Raw genomic sequence first — 17,250 nt, 5'->3', positions numbered from 1 at the left:
TTGATTATTTTTCTTTGGTTCCTATTCTCAAATTTCAAATCTTTAATAAGCCTCTTTTGTTATCAAATACCCCAAAATTATCTAGATCCAATTTGTTATTTGTATCTTTTTAATTAAGACATCAGTCATTTCCTTTTGTAGGTCTAGTCTAGTATAATTTTCCATATTTTTGTAGCCTGTCATTTTTAAATCTCTTCAGATCAGCCACAATCTTGTCAGGTAACACTTGTCCCCCTTCCATAACATCTTTTAAATGTACTGTAGTTCATCTACAGGAGGCATGCATTCTTAAAATTAACTAATGGGTCCAAAATCTCAAAGTTTCTTTCAAGGTTGCTGGCATTTTTATTCCTGCAAGAAGTTTGATTATGGTTCTGGTTCTAGCACTTACAGCAGAAAGTGCATGAAATCAACACTGAAAATTACATTAAGATAGCTCCAAGGGAAATCTGTTCATACCTGTTCCAATGCTTTTTAAAAATTCTTGTTATATATGTATGCTGGTGTGTGTGTGTGTGGGTGTAGATTTTTTCTAAAGTTTGCCTTTTAACAATTGTAGTCCATGTACTTCTAGAGTAAAAAATCTAGTTCATTTATTGAACATCACAAGAGATGGACAGCCGCATATTACAGAGTGTTGCATTAGTGAACACTCCTAGTCCTTCCTATTCTCTTCCTACGATTCTTTTAATCTCGCTGGATATATTACAGTTGGTCATCTTTCTACTCTTTCATTTTTGCTAGCACAATTTCAGGTGTGGCAAGATAATCATACATGAAGAGTGTGGACAGCAAAATATGCCGTGAGATGGTCCTCATCAGCTCTTTATGAATGTTGTACTCCAATCATAAAGAAGAGTAATAATGCTCCAGTAATTCGGGGTGAGGGAAGGGCACTAGCTAGGCCAGATGTTATTCTTTTTCAGATTACTGGCTTGTCAACAAAAATAGCTTCCAATTACTGCAAGATTGACAGCCCCGGCTTGCTATACAGTACTCCCCTGCTATATACATTACTCTTTGTGTATGCACGCTGCCGCGTTTCTTTCGCTTTAGAAAAGGGAAACTTCGGGGAAGAGAGTCATTTCCTCTCCTTCCCCTGCGCTTTGAGGGCTTTTTGTCCCCCTATCACGCACGATGAAAACCCTCGTGAAAAGGTGTGCTAATCCCTCTGGGGATTAAAGGGGCTTTTATCCCATGCCGAATGTTGCCCTGGGCTAAACCTTTCCCACGTCCCGTAAGCACCCATGTCCTGTAAGCTTTCCCAGGCCGGGGCTGAAGTGCTCCCCGCGCACCGCTTGGCTCTTCTAGGGCGGACCCCGGTCTGTATAGCCAGCAAAAGAGTCTCGTTTGACGCAATGCCGCCCGGCCCACCCAGTTCAGGGTCTGCTACCGGGAAGAAGGGAGGGCGGGGGCGCGCGCGCACCCAGTCGAGCTCTCCGGGATGCGGCGCGCGGTTCTTTTCCCTCCGACGCACCGGTTAGCCCCTCCCCTTTAAGGGAACGGGGCGGGGCTACGCTTGCTGCAGAAACCTGCCCTTTAAGAGCGCCCCGTTTTTTTTTCTTTCGCTGCTGCTGCTGCTGCTGCAGCTGGTGCTGAAAGCCAGCTCCCAATCGCCGCCGCCGTTGCCGGAGAAGTCTGGGCCTCGCTTTGCCATGGTGTCTTGGATCATCTCCCGGCTGGTGGTGTAAGAGCGTGAGGGCGGCTGGGCGGGAGGCCCTCTCTGTGCCGTTGCCAGGCAACGGGATGAAGATGGGGACCGGGGGGCTCGCACGCGATCGGGCAGGGCTGCCCTCCCCGGGGCTTTAAGCGCGTGCACCCCCTATTTTTTTCTTTTTTCCCCCCTTTCTTTCTTCCCCTGGGGCAGCTTGCGGGTGGAGGTGGGGCGGGGGAGCTCCTCGCCCTGAACCCTGGAGGCGGAGAAACCAGACGGGGCGTTGCCTGATGTCCGGGGCTCCCTCGCCACCCTGGGGATGAAAGTCTGCCGCGAAATAGACGGCCGGGTGAGCCAGCCTGACGGGCCTGGCCGACGAGGAAGGGGATTGTGGATGCAGCAGGTGGGAGAGAGCAAAGCGCCTCGTTGCTAGGCCTGCTCGTTGGGCCGGTGGAGGTGCGGGGGGGTGGGGAGACGACCTGGACGTCGCTCAGGTTTGCGAAAGTCTGACGCCCACCCCGAATAACTGGAGCCTCACTCTCTCTTCCTTCCTTCCCTCTCCTCCCCCATCACCCCGTTTTTGTTTTTATTTTTAAAACTCTGGTTGCAGTCTGGTTTTTGGCACCCTGTACCCTGCCTATTCTTCTTACAAAGCTGTGAAGACGAAAAATGTGAAAGAATATGTAAGTGCAAGGCAGCCATCATATTTGTTTTAAGGACTGATCTTTCTCTTCTATCATTCATGGTTTGCCTCCTGTTCAGGGAAAATGACCAGGTTTTGTGAAGGGGCAAAAAGCTGACATTTCATTTTCTGTATTCTTGTTAATATGTTAGTTAAAACCAAAGGATTTTATTTATTTGATGTGAACATACTGTGGAATGGAATTGACATGCTTGTTCTGCTCTTAAGCAATTTTCCCCATATAATGACCACATGCACAGAGAGAGAGAGAGAGACATATGATAAGCTGATGATGTCACCATATGCTTCTTCAGCTAATCACTTCTTGCTTTTAACTTGTAAAAGTTAAAGCTAGTATAAGCTACTAGCTATTCCAAAGCATCATGGTACACTGTCTTTGGAATAGCTACGGGTACCATCTTGCAGGCTTTAGCCAATTTAAACACCGTACTTTGCACATTAAAACAATGACTATGTCACTAACATATTTGCACAAAGAATGGGAGGCTAAAAGTGCTTTTGTATGCCCTAGTGAAAACACAATGCTCAGTTTTGCTGCCAATTTTAGTGGTTGTTTTTATTGTAGCACTGGAATATTGGAGGTTTGTCACAAGTACTTGGCATTGGGTGTGTCACCTGACAATTATTAGGAAATTAAGAAACAAAAATCTATTTAAAATGAAGGTTTCTTAATTAGACTGTAATGTACAGTATTGAACATCCCTAGACCACTTTTAGCCATTCATAAAAAGATTAATAGATTGTTTTTTGCTATAGGGATGTTAAAGCAAAAGAATATATGTCAGGAAAAATGAGAAATAGGTAAACAATTGGAAAAGGAAGAAGTATGGGAAACATTGAAATTAGTCTCAAGAGCAGTGCTGCTTTTTTACATATATGCTTCTTAATGTATTGCTTCGTGCTTCACTATACAAAATGAAGTCTATACTTTCTTTATAGGATCATTATGTATTTATTTATTTAAACTTGCATTCTGTCGAACTCTCAATGACCTTGGGTAGAATATAAATCTCTAATACATGTAATTGGAACTTTCACAAAAGTTCATTGTAGAAAAAAATAATCAATTAGTTGCATTTGAAAATCTGGGCTAAAAGTCTTCCTAGAGCAGCTTTTGGCAGTTTGCAAATTGCAAAATATTCCCACTTTCACATTATTAGCTTTCATAAACAGCACATATGAAATTATTGTTGGCCTAGCATGGATTATAATATTATTAATATTATTTATGTGATCCACAAGTGTTAGTTATTTTCAATATTTCATGCTTTTTTCTGAGAACTAAATGGTAGAGGTACCAAATGGGATGTATCAGAACATATGTCTTTGCATGTTTGTTCATTGTGATACCCATGCTTCCAGTTTTTAAGGTCATGCTTGTTCTGAGAGGAAACTAGAAACTAGAACATTATTTTTCTAAAGGGAATGTTTATGCCAGTTTTCTTATGTGATATTTATATTCTTTAGCTCTCCTAAATTAGTTTTTCATCAACAAGAGGTCAAGATAATTCAAAAAAGCATTTGCCCTTTTAAAATAAATGAATATTAAAGACATCTGTCAAATACACCAGCAAGATATGTCAGCAACGTATTTTGACCTTTTTATTCAAACAATTAATAGTATGACGCTCAAGATTTTCTTTCTTCCAAAGATTGTTCCACCAAGGAAATTTTGAAAAAGCCTTTGTCATGGTGTTCTAAAGCCTTAGTTACTTACTTAGAATAGGCCCACTATACAAACTTTTTGATGACTAATGTCTTTATTTTTTTTGTCCTAAGAGTCACAAAATGGGACTGGTGGCAATATTACCATCATGGAGGGCTAAATTGTATGCCCATTGTCTGGAACTATAAATTACAAAAACCTCTTTATTTTGGCCAGACTCACCCCCAAAATCTTTTAAAGCTATGAATACCCTATTTAATATCACTGGTACCAAACCAGGGTTGTTCTGAAGCCAACACAAATGAGAACTTCAAAGCTGCATGTAATAATAAAGTTATGGGTTGTTCATATGTTCTGTAAAAAAAAATTGAAACATCTTGTGGGGGCAATATATGGAGAAAGAAAGATAGTTCCAAATATTCTGGACCATATCAAGGCTTCCAATCTTTTTAGACCAGGGATCCATTTGACATTGTAAAACCCTGCCAGGAGTAAAAATAGCTTCATAGAAAACTTACCTATTTCTAAAGCCACTATTAATATAAGCTGGCACAAAACACCAACTTACTAGAAGCGAACTGGTTCCTGTCATTCTTTCTGGGCTTACCAGAAGTGAACTGGTTCCTGTCATTCTTTCTGGGCTACAAACTTCTGATTTCATCCACAGATTATTGCCCTTTTTTTCTAGGCTTGCAAAGAAATGATTAAGATTAACCCATCCACCATTTTTATTTTCTAAAAACACATATACTTTAGGTCTTTGCAGTATCTAAAGACATTTTTATATAAATAAGATCTGTAGACTGGTGCTTTATTTGCAATATTAAAGAGAAAGAGAAGAAGGAGACGGAGAGTCTTCTTCAGGAGTATGATGTAGCTGATCAGAGATGGTATTCAGCCGGTTCTGACCAGTTCTGGAGAACCGGTAGCAGAAATTTTGAGTAGTGTGGAGAACCAGCAAATACCACCTCTGACTGGAGATTTTACCATATCCTTCCCCGGGCATGCCCACCAAGCCACGCCCACAGAACTGGCAGTAACATTTTTTGAATCCCACCACTGCAGCTGATGTTCAAGGCATGTTACCTATAATTCCAGAAGTAGCAATAGCTATCAAAGCTAGTAGCTATTACTAGCCCATGACTAGCCCATCCTCCATGAAGTTGTCCAATCCTCTTTTAAAACTTCTTGACTTGGAGGCTACTACCATATCTGATTCTAACTACATCTTTATAGAGATTTTTGTCCCAACACAACCATTCAAAGAGCTGGTCAGGGCAATTACAATAATTTTAAATCTTGATTGTATATAGTAGATGTCTATTAAAATACAATAGCAAAATGTATTAATTAAAATACAATAAAGTCAGGAAACTCAAGTGATACATTGGGCATATCACCAGCTTATTGATCTCATTGTTAAGCATTTCTTTAAAACCTGTCTCAGTAGGATGTGGGAGTAGGTAGGGCATTGTAATAGAAAATGTAACAGAAAGAACCTTAAGGAATCTGACAGCACATTTTCCTTTAGGGAAGCCTAATAATTTACCCAAACGAAGTATGGTAAAATAATAATGGAACTTATGTAAAGTAGGGCACCTAGGCTTCTATTACCTAGTGTATGTTGCATGTCCTGAAAAACATCTCAGATGTTTTATTTATTTTATTTATTTAAAACTTGTATACAGCTGCCCATCTTATAACAAAGCTGGGTAGCTCCCAGTCAAACATTGTCTTTACCATCTTGGAAAAGTCTTAAGTGTACAATAGAAAACTCTTGAAAAGTGTACAATAGAAAACTTACAAAACTTACTAAGTATGAACTGGCAGTGGAAAAAGGCAAATAAGATTGAAATAAAACAGTTATTATCTGTGTTTTTCTATAATAAAGTCATTATTCCTTGCCAAGAATGTGATCATTGTAAATGTTTCTGGTTGCTCTTAAAAATACAAAAACTAAATACGGAAAGCTATGTCATTGACCATTATCCATAAATGGCCTTCAATACCAGTTGTCCAGTTTTCAGGATAATTATCCCTCAGTGATAATCATTTGTGTCAGTCCCTAAACTAGGTTTCAGACTTACGTCTCTGATCCTGATTTAAAAGGATCAGAGTTTGAAATGCATTCCTGCCATTAGAATCTAAAATAGGCTTGAAAATCTGTTGATTACCCAGAATGGTGGCACAAAGCTATACCTAAATTGCTATAGATTAGGAATACCAACAACTTTTCAGCATCATCTGACTTAGTTATTAATGAAAAATATTTTCTACCAAAATTGTATATTTATTATAAAATATGTATATTTTATAAATAAATATATAATACTGTATTTAGATATTCTATACCCCAAATCTTAGGAAATTGTGTATCAGAAACTAGAAAGTTCATCTACTTGGAGTTTGCTTCTGATCACATGCAATAGAAACAAATTACCACTGTCCACAGTCTATATAATAAAATATGAACCCATGCCAAACACAGCATTAAATAACCTTCCACAAATCATGGCTGCTATTAAAGCCACTCCTTATGAATAATTATCCATGAAGTAAGAACTGGAAGATAGAAAGAGCAGAAAGCTCAGTATATTTCATATACTGTAACGTATATGAAATAATCTGATCAATTTAGGAAAGTTTGTAGTTGACAGTTAAAAACTAAGCTGGAAGAACAGAAAATTATGTGGAGGTGGTAGAAGAGTAGAAATTGTTAATTGAGAAATTGTTAATTGTTAATTGAGAACTGGAAGGAGATAGTGGACATTCCTTAATTGGGAGGCTTTGGTGCAATACTCATGCTTTTATCACTTCACTTTTGAATTACTGATATTTAGCATATTAATGCTCTTGATGTTCATTTACAAGCTACACCATCCACAGTGTAGCAACTCAAATAGAGACTGGCTCATTTCAGTTTGTTGTATACCCCTAATATGGGATTCTACTGGTTGCCAGATACAGTTAAAATTGCATTCTGTGAATGGAGTCTGCCTGTATGATGTGTTTTCACAGGGAAGATGGCCAGAGGGAACCCAAGGACAAATTTGCCCCTTGGTGACCTCTCTTCTTGATAATAGTGCAGCTCCAGAGATGAAAAAATGAGCTTGTTCTTTCAGAAGGCCATTGGGAATGGTGTGGAAATTGTTCCTGAAAGTGTGGTACAAGGCAGTGCATTGATAATTATGGTATTATTGAAAATCATGATAGTCCTTATTTACTTTCATCTTATTATAATTTGGTTGTTGATTTACATTTACTCTGTAATATTCCTGATAGGAATATTAGGAATGTAAGCAATTCAAAGTCAGTTTATATTTGAAGCCATATGTAAGATGTCAGTCACTATTGAGCTTTGAAAGGCCTGAATAAAATTGTTTTCACAGCTTTACAAAATGTCAGTAACTTTGTCTGAATTCAGAAGTAGGCAGATGTAGCCTGAATGCTACTTGGATGAGAGCCTACCAGGGAATTAAAAGACTATAGGCTAGACTGGAAAGTTGAAAAGCATCGTGGAATAAAAGCAATGGTAAGCTCTGCACTATTGCCATGAAAATGCTCTGATGTAGTCACAAGGAGTTAAACTCATTGGGATGGAGGCTTTATCTTTTTATAGTAAGAACAGGCATTTGCAAATCTGAATCAGCTGTTCAAAAATATTTTCAATAGATTCCTTGTGGTTTATTTGATTGGAGACTAAAAACTTCTCTAATTCAGAAAGAAAATTATGTAGTAGCTTAGAATGGAGATGGGTAAAGGGGGATATATAGATTAATGTTTGGACATGGCAGTGTTGAAAAGTCTTCTTTTTCTTTGTAATGTTAGAACACATATTCATCAGAAAGAAAGAAAAACAATTCTGCTGGATCAGACCATCTTAGGTCTGCACTGTGTTTCTCACAGCTGCCAACTAGATTCTATTGGAATGTTTGCAACTAGGAGACAGACAAATATTCCTCTCTTGCACTTTTCCCAGCTCTTTATATCCTTTTTCAACTGTAACAACCCAAACTGTATACATTATTCTAAATCAGACATGGATTTATATGAGCATTAAAATATTGGCATTTTTATTTTCAATTCTTTTCTTCAGAATTTTCATATTTTATACTTCATGTGCACTGACTCAGCACAGTATCTTCACTGAATTATCCAGTATGATCCCAATATTTTTTCCCTAGTTGGTTACAGACAAATCAGATTCTGTCAGTGTAAATGTGAAGATGGGCGGGTGGTTGTTTTTGTTTTGCTCAAGCATGTTATCTGTTTACATATATTTAAACTGAGTCACCTTAATAATTTGGCTGACCACATACCCAGATTATAGAAATCCTTCTGGAAATCTTCAGAATCAGTTGGATTTTGTTTTCCTTAAGAGTTTAATAACTGTAATTTTATCAGGTGATGTTAAATATAGAAAGATTCAGTAATGGTCGAAAGATACAACAATCACACATTTAAATGTCTGTGGAGATTATCAGTCATCCAGGTCATGGTTGTCCCAAAGGTGCTTTTTCAAAAGGCAACCTTCCAAGAAGATTCCCACATCCATTTGCACTATTCAGATGACGCTGAGGGCACAGATAAGCCTCTTAAGTGCCTCAACAAGTCTCTGAAAGAGTGCTAACAACCAGATGACTACAAGGAATATAAATCCTTCTGTCCTCGACCATTCATTCAGAAATGAAACATCTTCAAGAAAAAGCAAAGTTCAGTTGCCTTTTGAAAAAGCACCTTTGGGACAGTCACACATTTAGATGGTTGTGAAGAGATCTAGACAGATTATTGGTATTTGTCTAGTACTGCTATCAATAATTACTAGCTTTAATACAATATATTCCTCCAAAACTTAAAAAATAATAACCTGTTTTACACTGTACATTGAGAAAGGAATTTTTAGCCAGCCCAATGAAAGCAGGCTGTAGTCTAATTTCCAGGATATGGATGATTTCTGTGTAACATTATGCTGGATCAAACAGTCTATAGCTTGATACTGCTGGGCTCTGCTTATGCTCTTACATTCTTATAAACAGCAGGGGGAGCTAGTACCTGCCTGTCCCCCTGCCTGCCATCAAGGTGCTGACATACAAATATCTGTTATATGCAGTATGTTGTAATAAAACACTATCAATTGCTGTGTTGTATCATGATGCTGATATGGGTCTTTTAGGCAATATGTTTTCCTCCTAAATACTTGTTACACTATTTTGGAGAACTCTCTTGTTTTCTTTAACCCCAAATATGTTCCTTAGGACTCCTAAACTTTTAAATAAGTTTTGAAACAGGATTACAAAAAGCTTTTCCCCAGCCTTGGGGTAATGAAAAAGTTCTATTAGCAGAAAATTTCCATTGATTTCTTTTGATGAAATTCCCTCTTCTTCCAATGTTACCTCTCATTAAACAAGCTATTGGACAGCAATATACATACATACTTACATACATACATACATACATACATACATACATACATACATACATACACACACACACATACATACACACACACATACATACATATATACATACATACATACATACATTTGTTTTCTTAAGTTTTCATGGGTATTTATATGTATGGTATTCAGCTTTGTTCAGATATTTTCCCATGTCATTATAGTTGTGCTTTTAAAGTTGTAGCAACGTTTCAGCAGAATCTCATCTGCCATCATCAGGCTTCTGTATTGTGTTCGTCTGTGAGTCAGATTTTTATAGTTGTTTCAGTTTTAAATTTGGGGCTAGCCTACTGCTGTGCAGAATGTTTTTTTCTTCATCCTGATTGGTTGGGAGTCTTGGTCTGTGTTTATTGGTCTTGGAGTTTGCTGTGTTCTGCTTGATTGGTGTTTCTAATATCTTCTGTCTGTTTTGTGGCTTTTTTGTGTCTTGATTGGCTGGCAACATTGTATTCCTGTATTGGAGGCTTTTAGTGCAGCTTGGCTCCAAGACAGACAGACAGACAGACAGACAGACAGACAGATAGATAGATAGATAGATAGATAGATAGATAGATAGATAGATAGATAGATAGATATCTTATATCAGTTATATACTTCAATGTTTGAAGCAAATAAAATTTGAGGGAGTTAAAGGGGAAAAGAAAAAGCAAGAATAGGAATGACAAACTATTTACAAACAGGCATGACAAACTTTGCTTACATAAGCATCATTTTTATAAAATTATGTTAGTGTAAATATTTGTAACTATATGAGAAAAATTGTTTAGAATGTTTGGTATCTATAAATCAAATGTTTTAAGGTAACGCCTAATGTTCAGCATACTTTTAAAACAATGGTTGCCTTGCAGGTTAAGTGGATGATGTATTGGATTGTGTTTGCCTTCTTCACCACAGCAGAAACACTCACAGACATCATTCTGTCTTGGTAAGTTCTTTACCAGTGGTAGGAACTACTTGATGTTGTAATATTTTTTAAATCGCTAATCTAAAACTGGCAATTATATCGTTAGGTATTTTAGTAAAGTATTCTATTTTCTCATTCTTGACCTCTTTGAATGTTTTTTCTAAAGTTTATTTTAATTTTAAATTTTTGCTGGAAATAGTCATTTGCTGTATCACCTTTATATCTCATAAATTGAATGTTTGAACTTGGTAATAATATATTATTCTTTCTTCCAAGAGTAATTTTTAAACATTTGGATTCTGGCCCTGAATAAAATGGTTGTTTCTGATACTATTGCAAGTCATCAGTGTCTTCTGCTTTGTGAATTTCAAGGGATTTGTTCTCTGAAAACACATTGAGGAGAGAGTTGTTACTCTAATCCTACAGTAATAATTCTGCTTCATACATTTTACTGGCAACTTGTTCAAAAGATGTGAATTATTGGGATATGTACTGGGATGAGAATGTTGGGTGATTTTGAGGCAAGAACTGATCATATTAAATCTCCACAGTGATGATGATTTATTGCTATCTGAAAAAAAATATTAAATGGTACAGTAGTTGGTGTTTAATTCTATGTTTGCTCTGTTGGAGTATTTATTAAAATTAAAAATTAATCCAAAATAAGGTTTCAAAAAAGAGCATTCTTGAAAAGAATGAGAGTCAGTTTAGTATAGTGGTTAAGGTGCTGATCTATAAACCAGGAGGCTGAGTTCTAGGCCTCCCTTAGATATGAAAGCTCACTGAGTGACTTGGGGCCAGTCACTCTCTCTCAGTCCTACCCTTTGTGGTATTGATTCTATTCTATCTATAGTTCATTTTTCCCCTCTCTTTGCTTATTCCATCTGTACTATTCTGGACTGTCAACCTCTGCCTGACTCTAACCTGAGCTTGATTCTAGCTTTTCCATTTCTCTCAGGTTTCCCTTTTATTTCGAGTTGAAAATCGCATTTGTGATCTGGCTGCTCTCTCCTTATACCAAGGGATCCAGTGTCCTGTACAGGAAGTTTGTTCACCCAACGCTCTCCAATAAGGAGAAGGTACTGCAACTTGCCTAATTATTAGACATGAAAATTGAGGAACTTCAAATGTGATTGGGTTGCAGGAAAAGGACCCTTGAAATTAGTCATGCCCGTGTTTATTCATGCTGAATGAATGGTATCTGGAACTGAGCATAAATAACTTTCAAAATTGCCTAGCTAATATCTGGATACAGCTTATTCAAAAAAATTTCAAGGGAAGGATTCCTATGTGATGATGAAAATAGCACTAACCCAGAAAAGACTTGATGGGAAGATTTCCCTCCTGATTTATTAATCAATGGTCATGAGAGAGATTGCAGGCTATCGGAAAGATTATTGTACAATGAAATGTACTTCATATGCACTCCTCCTCCTCGTCACTAAATAAGTGCAAGAATGCCAAACGCCATTCCTGTTAAAATAATTTCTAAAAACAATTTTTTATCACAGTTGAATGAGACCTGCTAGAAAAATAGTAAGAGAATTTCTCTGCCGATATAAATGGCAACTGGGGTTAGCCTGGGGTCGGATTACCTGAGGGACCACCTTCTCCCAGTGGTTCTACCTATCCAACTAAGTCTGGCAGGTTGGACATACCCCCGTTAGCCAAGGAATGTCCAACTGGTGGGAACTAGGAGACATGCCTTCTCTGCCATAATTCCCCGTTCTCTAGAACATTTTCCTTTCAGCGTTGAGGATGACCCCAAGCCCATTGGCTTTTCGTAAGGCCTTTGTATTTGGGTCTGAGGTCCTGAGTGTGTGAAGGGCTCTTTTTCCTGGCTATATTAACATTTATGATGACATTTTTTTTCTTTGCTACCATATATATTTAATTTTGTACTGTATTGTAACTTTTACTTTATGATTGTTCACCACCCAGAATCACTTCTTTGAGATGAGAGGTTATAAAACATGAATGAATGAATGAATGAATGAATGAATGAATGAATGAATGAACGAATGAATGGAATAGTTGTCCCACTGAGCAAGAGTGAATTTGCAACCTGATCAGAATATGCTGACCATTATTTGAGTAATGATGACTGGGATTTCACACCCACTTTTATTGATACAAATGACTGTGCATGTTGCTTTACTGTATGTACTTGCCAGGACTTTCTGTCTCTTTTCTAGTATAACTTATAGTGTCCCTCTGAAAAGTAATATTTGAAGACTACTTGTTAGGAGAAGCATTTCATGTAATTAGAAACCTCCAACCAAAGGAAATTCACAAATCAACCACTTTATACTGATGTGTGCATACATGGTTCCCATTCTTTCATGGGATAATCTGGATCTTGCCAAAACGTTCAGCATTTGCTTCATTAATTGATTTTTTTCTTGGATATCTATTTCTTGCAAAATACGTGGCAATTAATGGAGAATGGGTGTGCAATTACTTTCCATTCTCTCTTGTAATTCTATCACATGATACAGGTACAAAAAGCATATCTTTTATCAATTTTGGTTTATGCCTGTGAAAAATAAAAGAAGGATGGCAGTCAGTGCATGACAGAAATTTCTTGTGAAAGTTCCGGTGTCTCCTTTTTAAAGTAGCTCTTGCTATCTCTTGCTAAAAGGTAAAAAGAGCAGTTTTTCATCCTCAGTCTAGAGCACAGGTGCCAAACTCATGGTGTCACTTTGCCGCCATGTGACAGTTCACGATGTCTTTTTCCCTTCGCAGAGCTGGGGTGGGCTTGGCCTGCGTGTGACGCATCCGGTGTGTGGGCCGCCAGTTGGACACCCCTGCTCCAGAGCAATAACATTCACTAGAATGTTAAACTTTTTTTCTTGAATCAGCATCAAATTGAAGTTTCTGCTAACTTTTAAGTTGATCCTAATTTTTAAAGCTCCAATATGTCGTGCCATCTATTTTATCATAATTTCTTCAAATTTTGGGCTTTGGGTGGCAAATGATTCACTTTCTACAGCATCGTAGTAAAAGAAATTAGGTCTTTATGGAGAAAATGATTACATAAAAGAATAATGTTTTAAAAAATCAGTTAAATAAATTATTATCATGTTAGGGAGTAGTAATGCACTGAACTACACATTGTATCCACAAGCAACTTTACATTTTAGGAAATACATTTTATATTTTCTTGATTGTTTTGTTAATTTGTTGTTATTGATAGGGATGCAAAAAAGACCCCTTTTCCAAGCTAAACATTGGTCACCTTTCACTTTCACTGCCTGAAAGCTGCAATCTGTATTTTTTTGTACTTGAGTACAAATCACCATTATGCTGTTTAATATCAGCTGTGAAAGATCCATATATATTTTAATTTTAATGCATGCTTCATTGTAAAATACGTAGAAGTGCCAATTAGGAAATAATTCAGCCCTTCCTTCTGAATGCATTTGATGCAGATCATATCAAATGCATTCAGAAGGAAGAGACTAATTATTCCATTTAAGATTGTATTTAAGATTCTGTTCTAAGTAAGGTAAAAGTATTCTAACAGATATCAGCATCAGTGTTTCTCTCAGAGCTTAAATAGTTTATGAAGCAATTTAATTTTGGTTAGAGTATACAAATCTGTACTCTTTAATCATGTGTATTTATACATATTTAGTTCAATGAAGCATCTCCAGCATAAGTTAATATCTCCAACTATTACTTTTCTGTACTACATAATATTCATTGTTGGTCCTTATAGTTTTTGCTCTTCAGGGTGTGAACTCAGAAGGGAATCTTGTGTTTTTTAATTTTTTAACTATGAACTTTGCTTTCATTAGTGACTTTTGCACACTTGCTTTTCTTTGGAAACTCAAGAGCCTCTTTGGTGCCCATCCAACACCAGAATTCACTGGCCCTAATGACCACTAGAGGTCACTAGGTAGATACCGTAGCAAATATTAAAAGTTCATCTTCTGGTGAGTCAATAATACCATTCCGGTTGGTGCTGATCAGAAGTTTAAAAAAAATCCTCATCTATGTGGGATGCTGAAATGCTTGGTACTTTCTCAACTCCTATTAAACATCTAAATGAAACTTCTGGGTGATATCATCTATCACCATGGAGTGAGGTTCTACATTTCTAACCCCGATGAGTTGCTGTTTATCTACACTCTTGGTGCCTAAACGCTTTGGGGTCTGGATGGGAACACTAGGTTTCAGCTGAACCCCCTGGTAAGACTGAGTGGCTCTGGATTTGAGAGCCTTCTGTATCTTGTGATTTAGCAATATTCATGCTCCAAGCCTAATAGATCCAATGTGCAGCTTGAAGGTTCTTCTGGACTTACAGCTCCTACTCAAAGAGCAGATAGGAGTCATGGCTAAAAGGGCCTTTGCACAAATGGCATGTCACTTATGCTCATTTCTGGATTTTGGAGGTTGTACTCATGCCCTAGACACCTCCCAAAGAGACTATTATAATATGCTCTACATGGTAATATGCTGTCCTTGAAGAGCATCCAAAAGCTTCCGCTGGAGCAAAATGCAACAACACAGGCGGTTATGAATGCGAGATCTGCTCATGTGGGACTTTGGCCACCTGGCCTGCTTTGGTTGGCAGTTTACTTCCAGGTTAAATTCAAGGTGCTGATTATAACTTTTTTAAAACCCTACATGGTGTGGAATCAGGATATTTGAGGGACTGCCTCTCCCAGGTTACACCTACCTATTCCAGTTCCATCAGGTCCAGGAGTGTGTTGCGGGTCCCACTGGCCGGATAATATGAGATAGATAGCTATGCAAATGTGAATAAATACATAAATAAATAACTCTCTACAGACTGGCATCAAGAATGTATTTGACAGCTAACCTTTTAGATCAGGCTTGTCCAACCCACGGCCCATGGGCCGCATGCGGCCCAGGTCGGCTCGTAATGCGGCCCCGTGCCCACCCCAACCTTCGTGCAAGAGGACAAGCCAGCGAGGAGGAGGAGGAGAGGCAGGCGCGAGGTGGGGCGAGGCAAGCGCCACGCCAAGCAGCAACAGAAAAGGCGGGCGCCATCAGAGCCAAAATATCTGATGAGCACCTTGAGCACTCACTGAGAATTGCAACGTTCCATCGAAGCAAATATGGATGCATTGGTGGCTGAGATACAATGTCAAACATCTCACTAACTTCATTTCCAAATAAATTTAATATGTTAACTATGTTTTCTATGGGTTTTTTTGGATGATCAGGTATCGTTACTGTTATTTTATTTTATGTGCGGCCCAAACCAAATTTTCATCTTCTAATGTGGCCCAGGGAAGGTGAAAGGTTGGACAAGCCTGTTTTAGATCATCGCAATGTTGCTATACAAAACATTCAATGACTCCATCTGAAATACCAAATTGTCTGTCTAGCTATCTAGCTATCTATGTATGTCGGTCTAGCTATCTATGTCTGTCTGTCTGTCACACATTTTTAAACTACCCATCTCCGCTAAGTGACTCCGGGCAGTTTACAATAAAACCACATCTTTTGCCAAATACTTCTAGAATGTGAACTTTAATTTAAAAATGGAAATATGAAAGAACATTTCCAGGATCAATTTTTGTTTTCTCTGATAAAATATTGGCAAGTATGATCTTTTTAAAATTATAAATATTGATCATTAACTCTGCTACAATATGTGTAACATTTGTAGTATTCGTATGAGCTAAATTGTCTTGGTATTGATATCAGATTTGTGTATTGAGGGTATTTCAATTTTATCTCCAACTCTTTGCCTGTCTGCCTATCTATTATTTATCCCTCCATCCTTTTCTGTAGACTTTGCCTAATATGGTTTATGCATATCAAAATCACAGAGTAATTAAAAATTAATGTAAGTTAATAGTAACGAGTTGAAGTCCAGAACTGAGTGTGTGCAAATGAAAGTGAAGGAATTGGGATCCAGCATATGTGTGTCACTGCAAGAAAGTAGTATGGCAGTGATATTCATGGGTTCCAACACCCCTGGTCGCTGGTAGTATCACACACAATGTTTTAGAAAATATCCCAGCCATCTAGAACAAATTGGAGCAGGACACAGAATAGATTTTGGGGTTGTGATTAAGTAGAAATCAACCTTCCTTTTTATTTCAGGCCAGTCGGGTCATATAAAATAATGCAAGTAAAATGACATGTGTTGACAGTTTAGAAGAGGAAAGGGAATAAAGCAAAAACAACACAGCACAGAAATAATATGTTTAATATAAGGCTGCAAAATGCATCTTATAATTAAACTCAATGAAATTTGCTCTCAATCACACATCACACATCCTTCCTCCTAGCTTTCCCAATTCTATCCTATCAGAACTAGGGAAAAATAAAAACAAAACCAGACTCTACAGGAAACTGTTCTGTTTCTGAAGACCTGATGAGATAGTTGTATTTTTAATTTCTGTTCAGGGAGCAAATAATGAATGCAACACAATATCCTGTGACAATGTCATATATTTAGACAAGATGTTGGAAAGACAATGTGCATACTGTCACATACATTTATAGTACCTTGCAATTTGAGGGGAAAACTCAGAAAATATTCTGAGTCGGTTGTCAGATAGTATATGTCTAGGAGTACAGGTTATTCACAGTGGCACAACTCTGTGGGTACATTATGAAGTATATAGCCTTACCTTACCATATTTGGTCACTGACTTCAGGCATTTTCTCCCAGCTTGCTTCACTACTAATGAGAGAGAGAGATATTAAATAAATTAATCTGAGTAGCAGAGCACAAGTAGTCGTTCTCCTCATCTGAATACTCTTTTTGAAATTAAAAATGGGCATTTTAAATTTATATGCTTTATAAGGGAATTGGCTATCATAAAAAGTGGCATCCAAGTTATGTCTAGCTTGGCCCTTAGTTTTATATGGTTAAATTAA

The 17,250-nt window shown here is 37.7% G+C and overlaps 1 protein-coding gene across 4 annotated transcripts in view; it reads left to right on the top strand.

Annotated features, from left to right (window-relative positions):
* Nucleotides 1–1,458: 1,458 nt before the first annotated feature.
* Nucleotides 1,459–17,250, top strand: part of REEP2 (receptor accessory protein 2) — a 29,369-nt gene continuing 13,577 nt past the window's right edge. Inside the window, exons 1-4 of one of the 4 annotated variants that reach the window (XM_026726024.2) lie at nt 1,459–1,687; nt 2,265–2,337; nt 10,328–10,404; nt 11,342–11,462. In XM_026726024.2, the coding sequence (XP_026581809.2) occupies nt 1,656–1,687; nt 2,265–2,337; nt 10,328–10,404; nt 11,342–11,462 (303 nt within the window). In that variant the 5' untranslated portion in view covers nt 1,459–1,655. The other 3 variants (XM_087924133.1, XM_087924134.1, XM_087924132.1) reach the window with 3 other exon arrangements.

This window comes from Pseudonaja textilis, chromosome 2 (assembly GCF_049901715.1).
Source record: "Pseudonaja textilis isolate UNSWEBS1 chromosome 2, rPseTex1.2, whole genome shotgun sequence".
NCBI classification, from domain to species: Eukaryota; Metazoa; Chordata; class Lepidosauria; order Squamata; family Elapidae; genus Pseudonaja; species Pseudonaja textilis.
The sequence above is the reverse complement of the archived record's forward strand: the minus strand, read 5'-3'. Positions and strand labels throughout refer to the sequence as shown.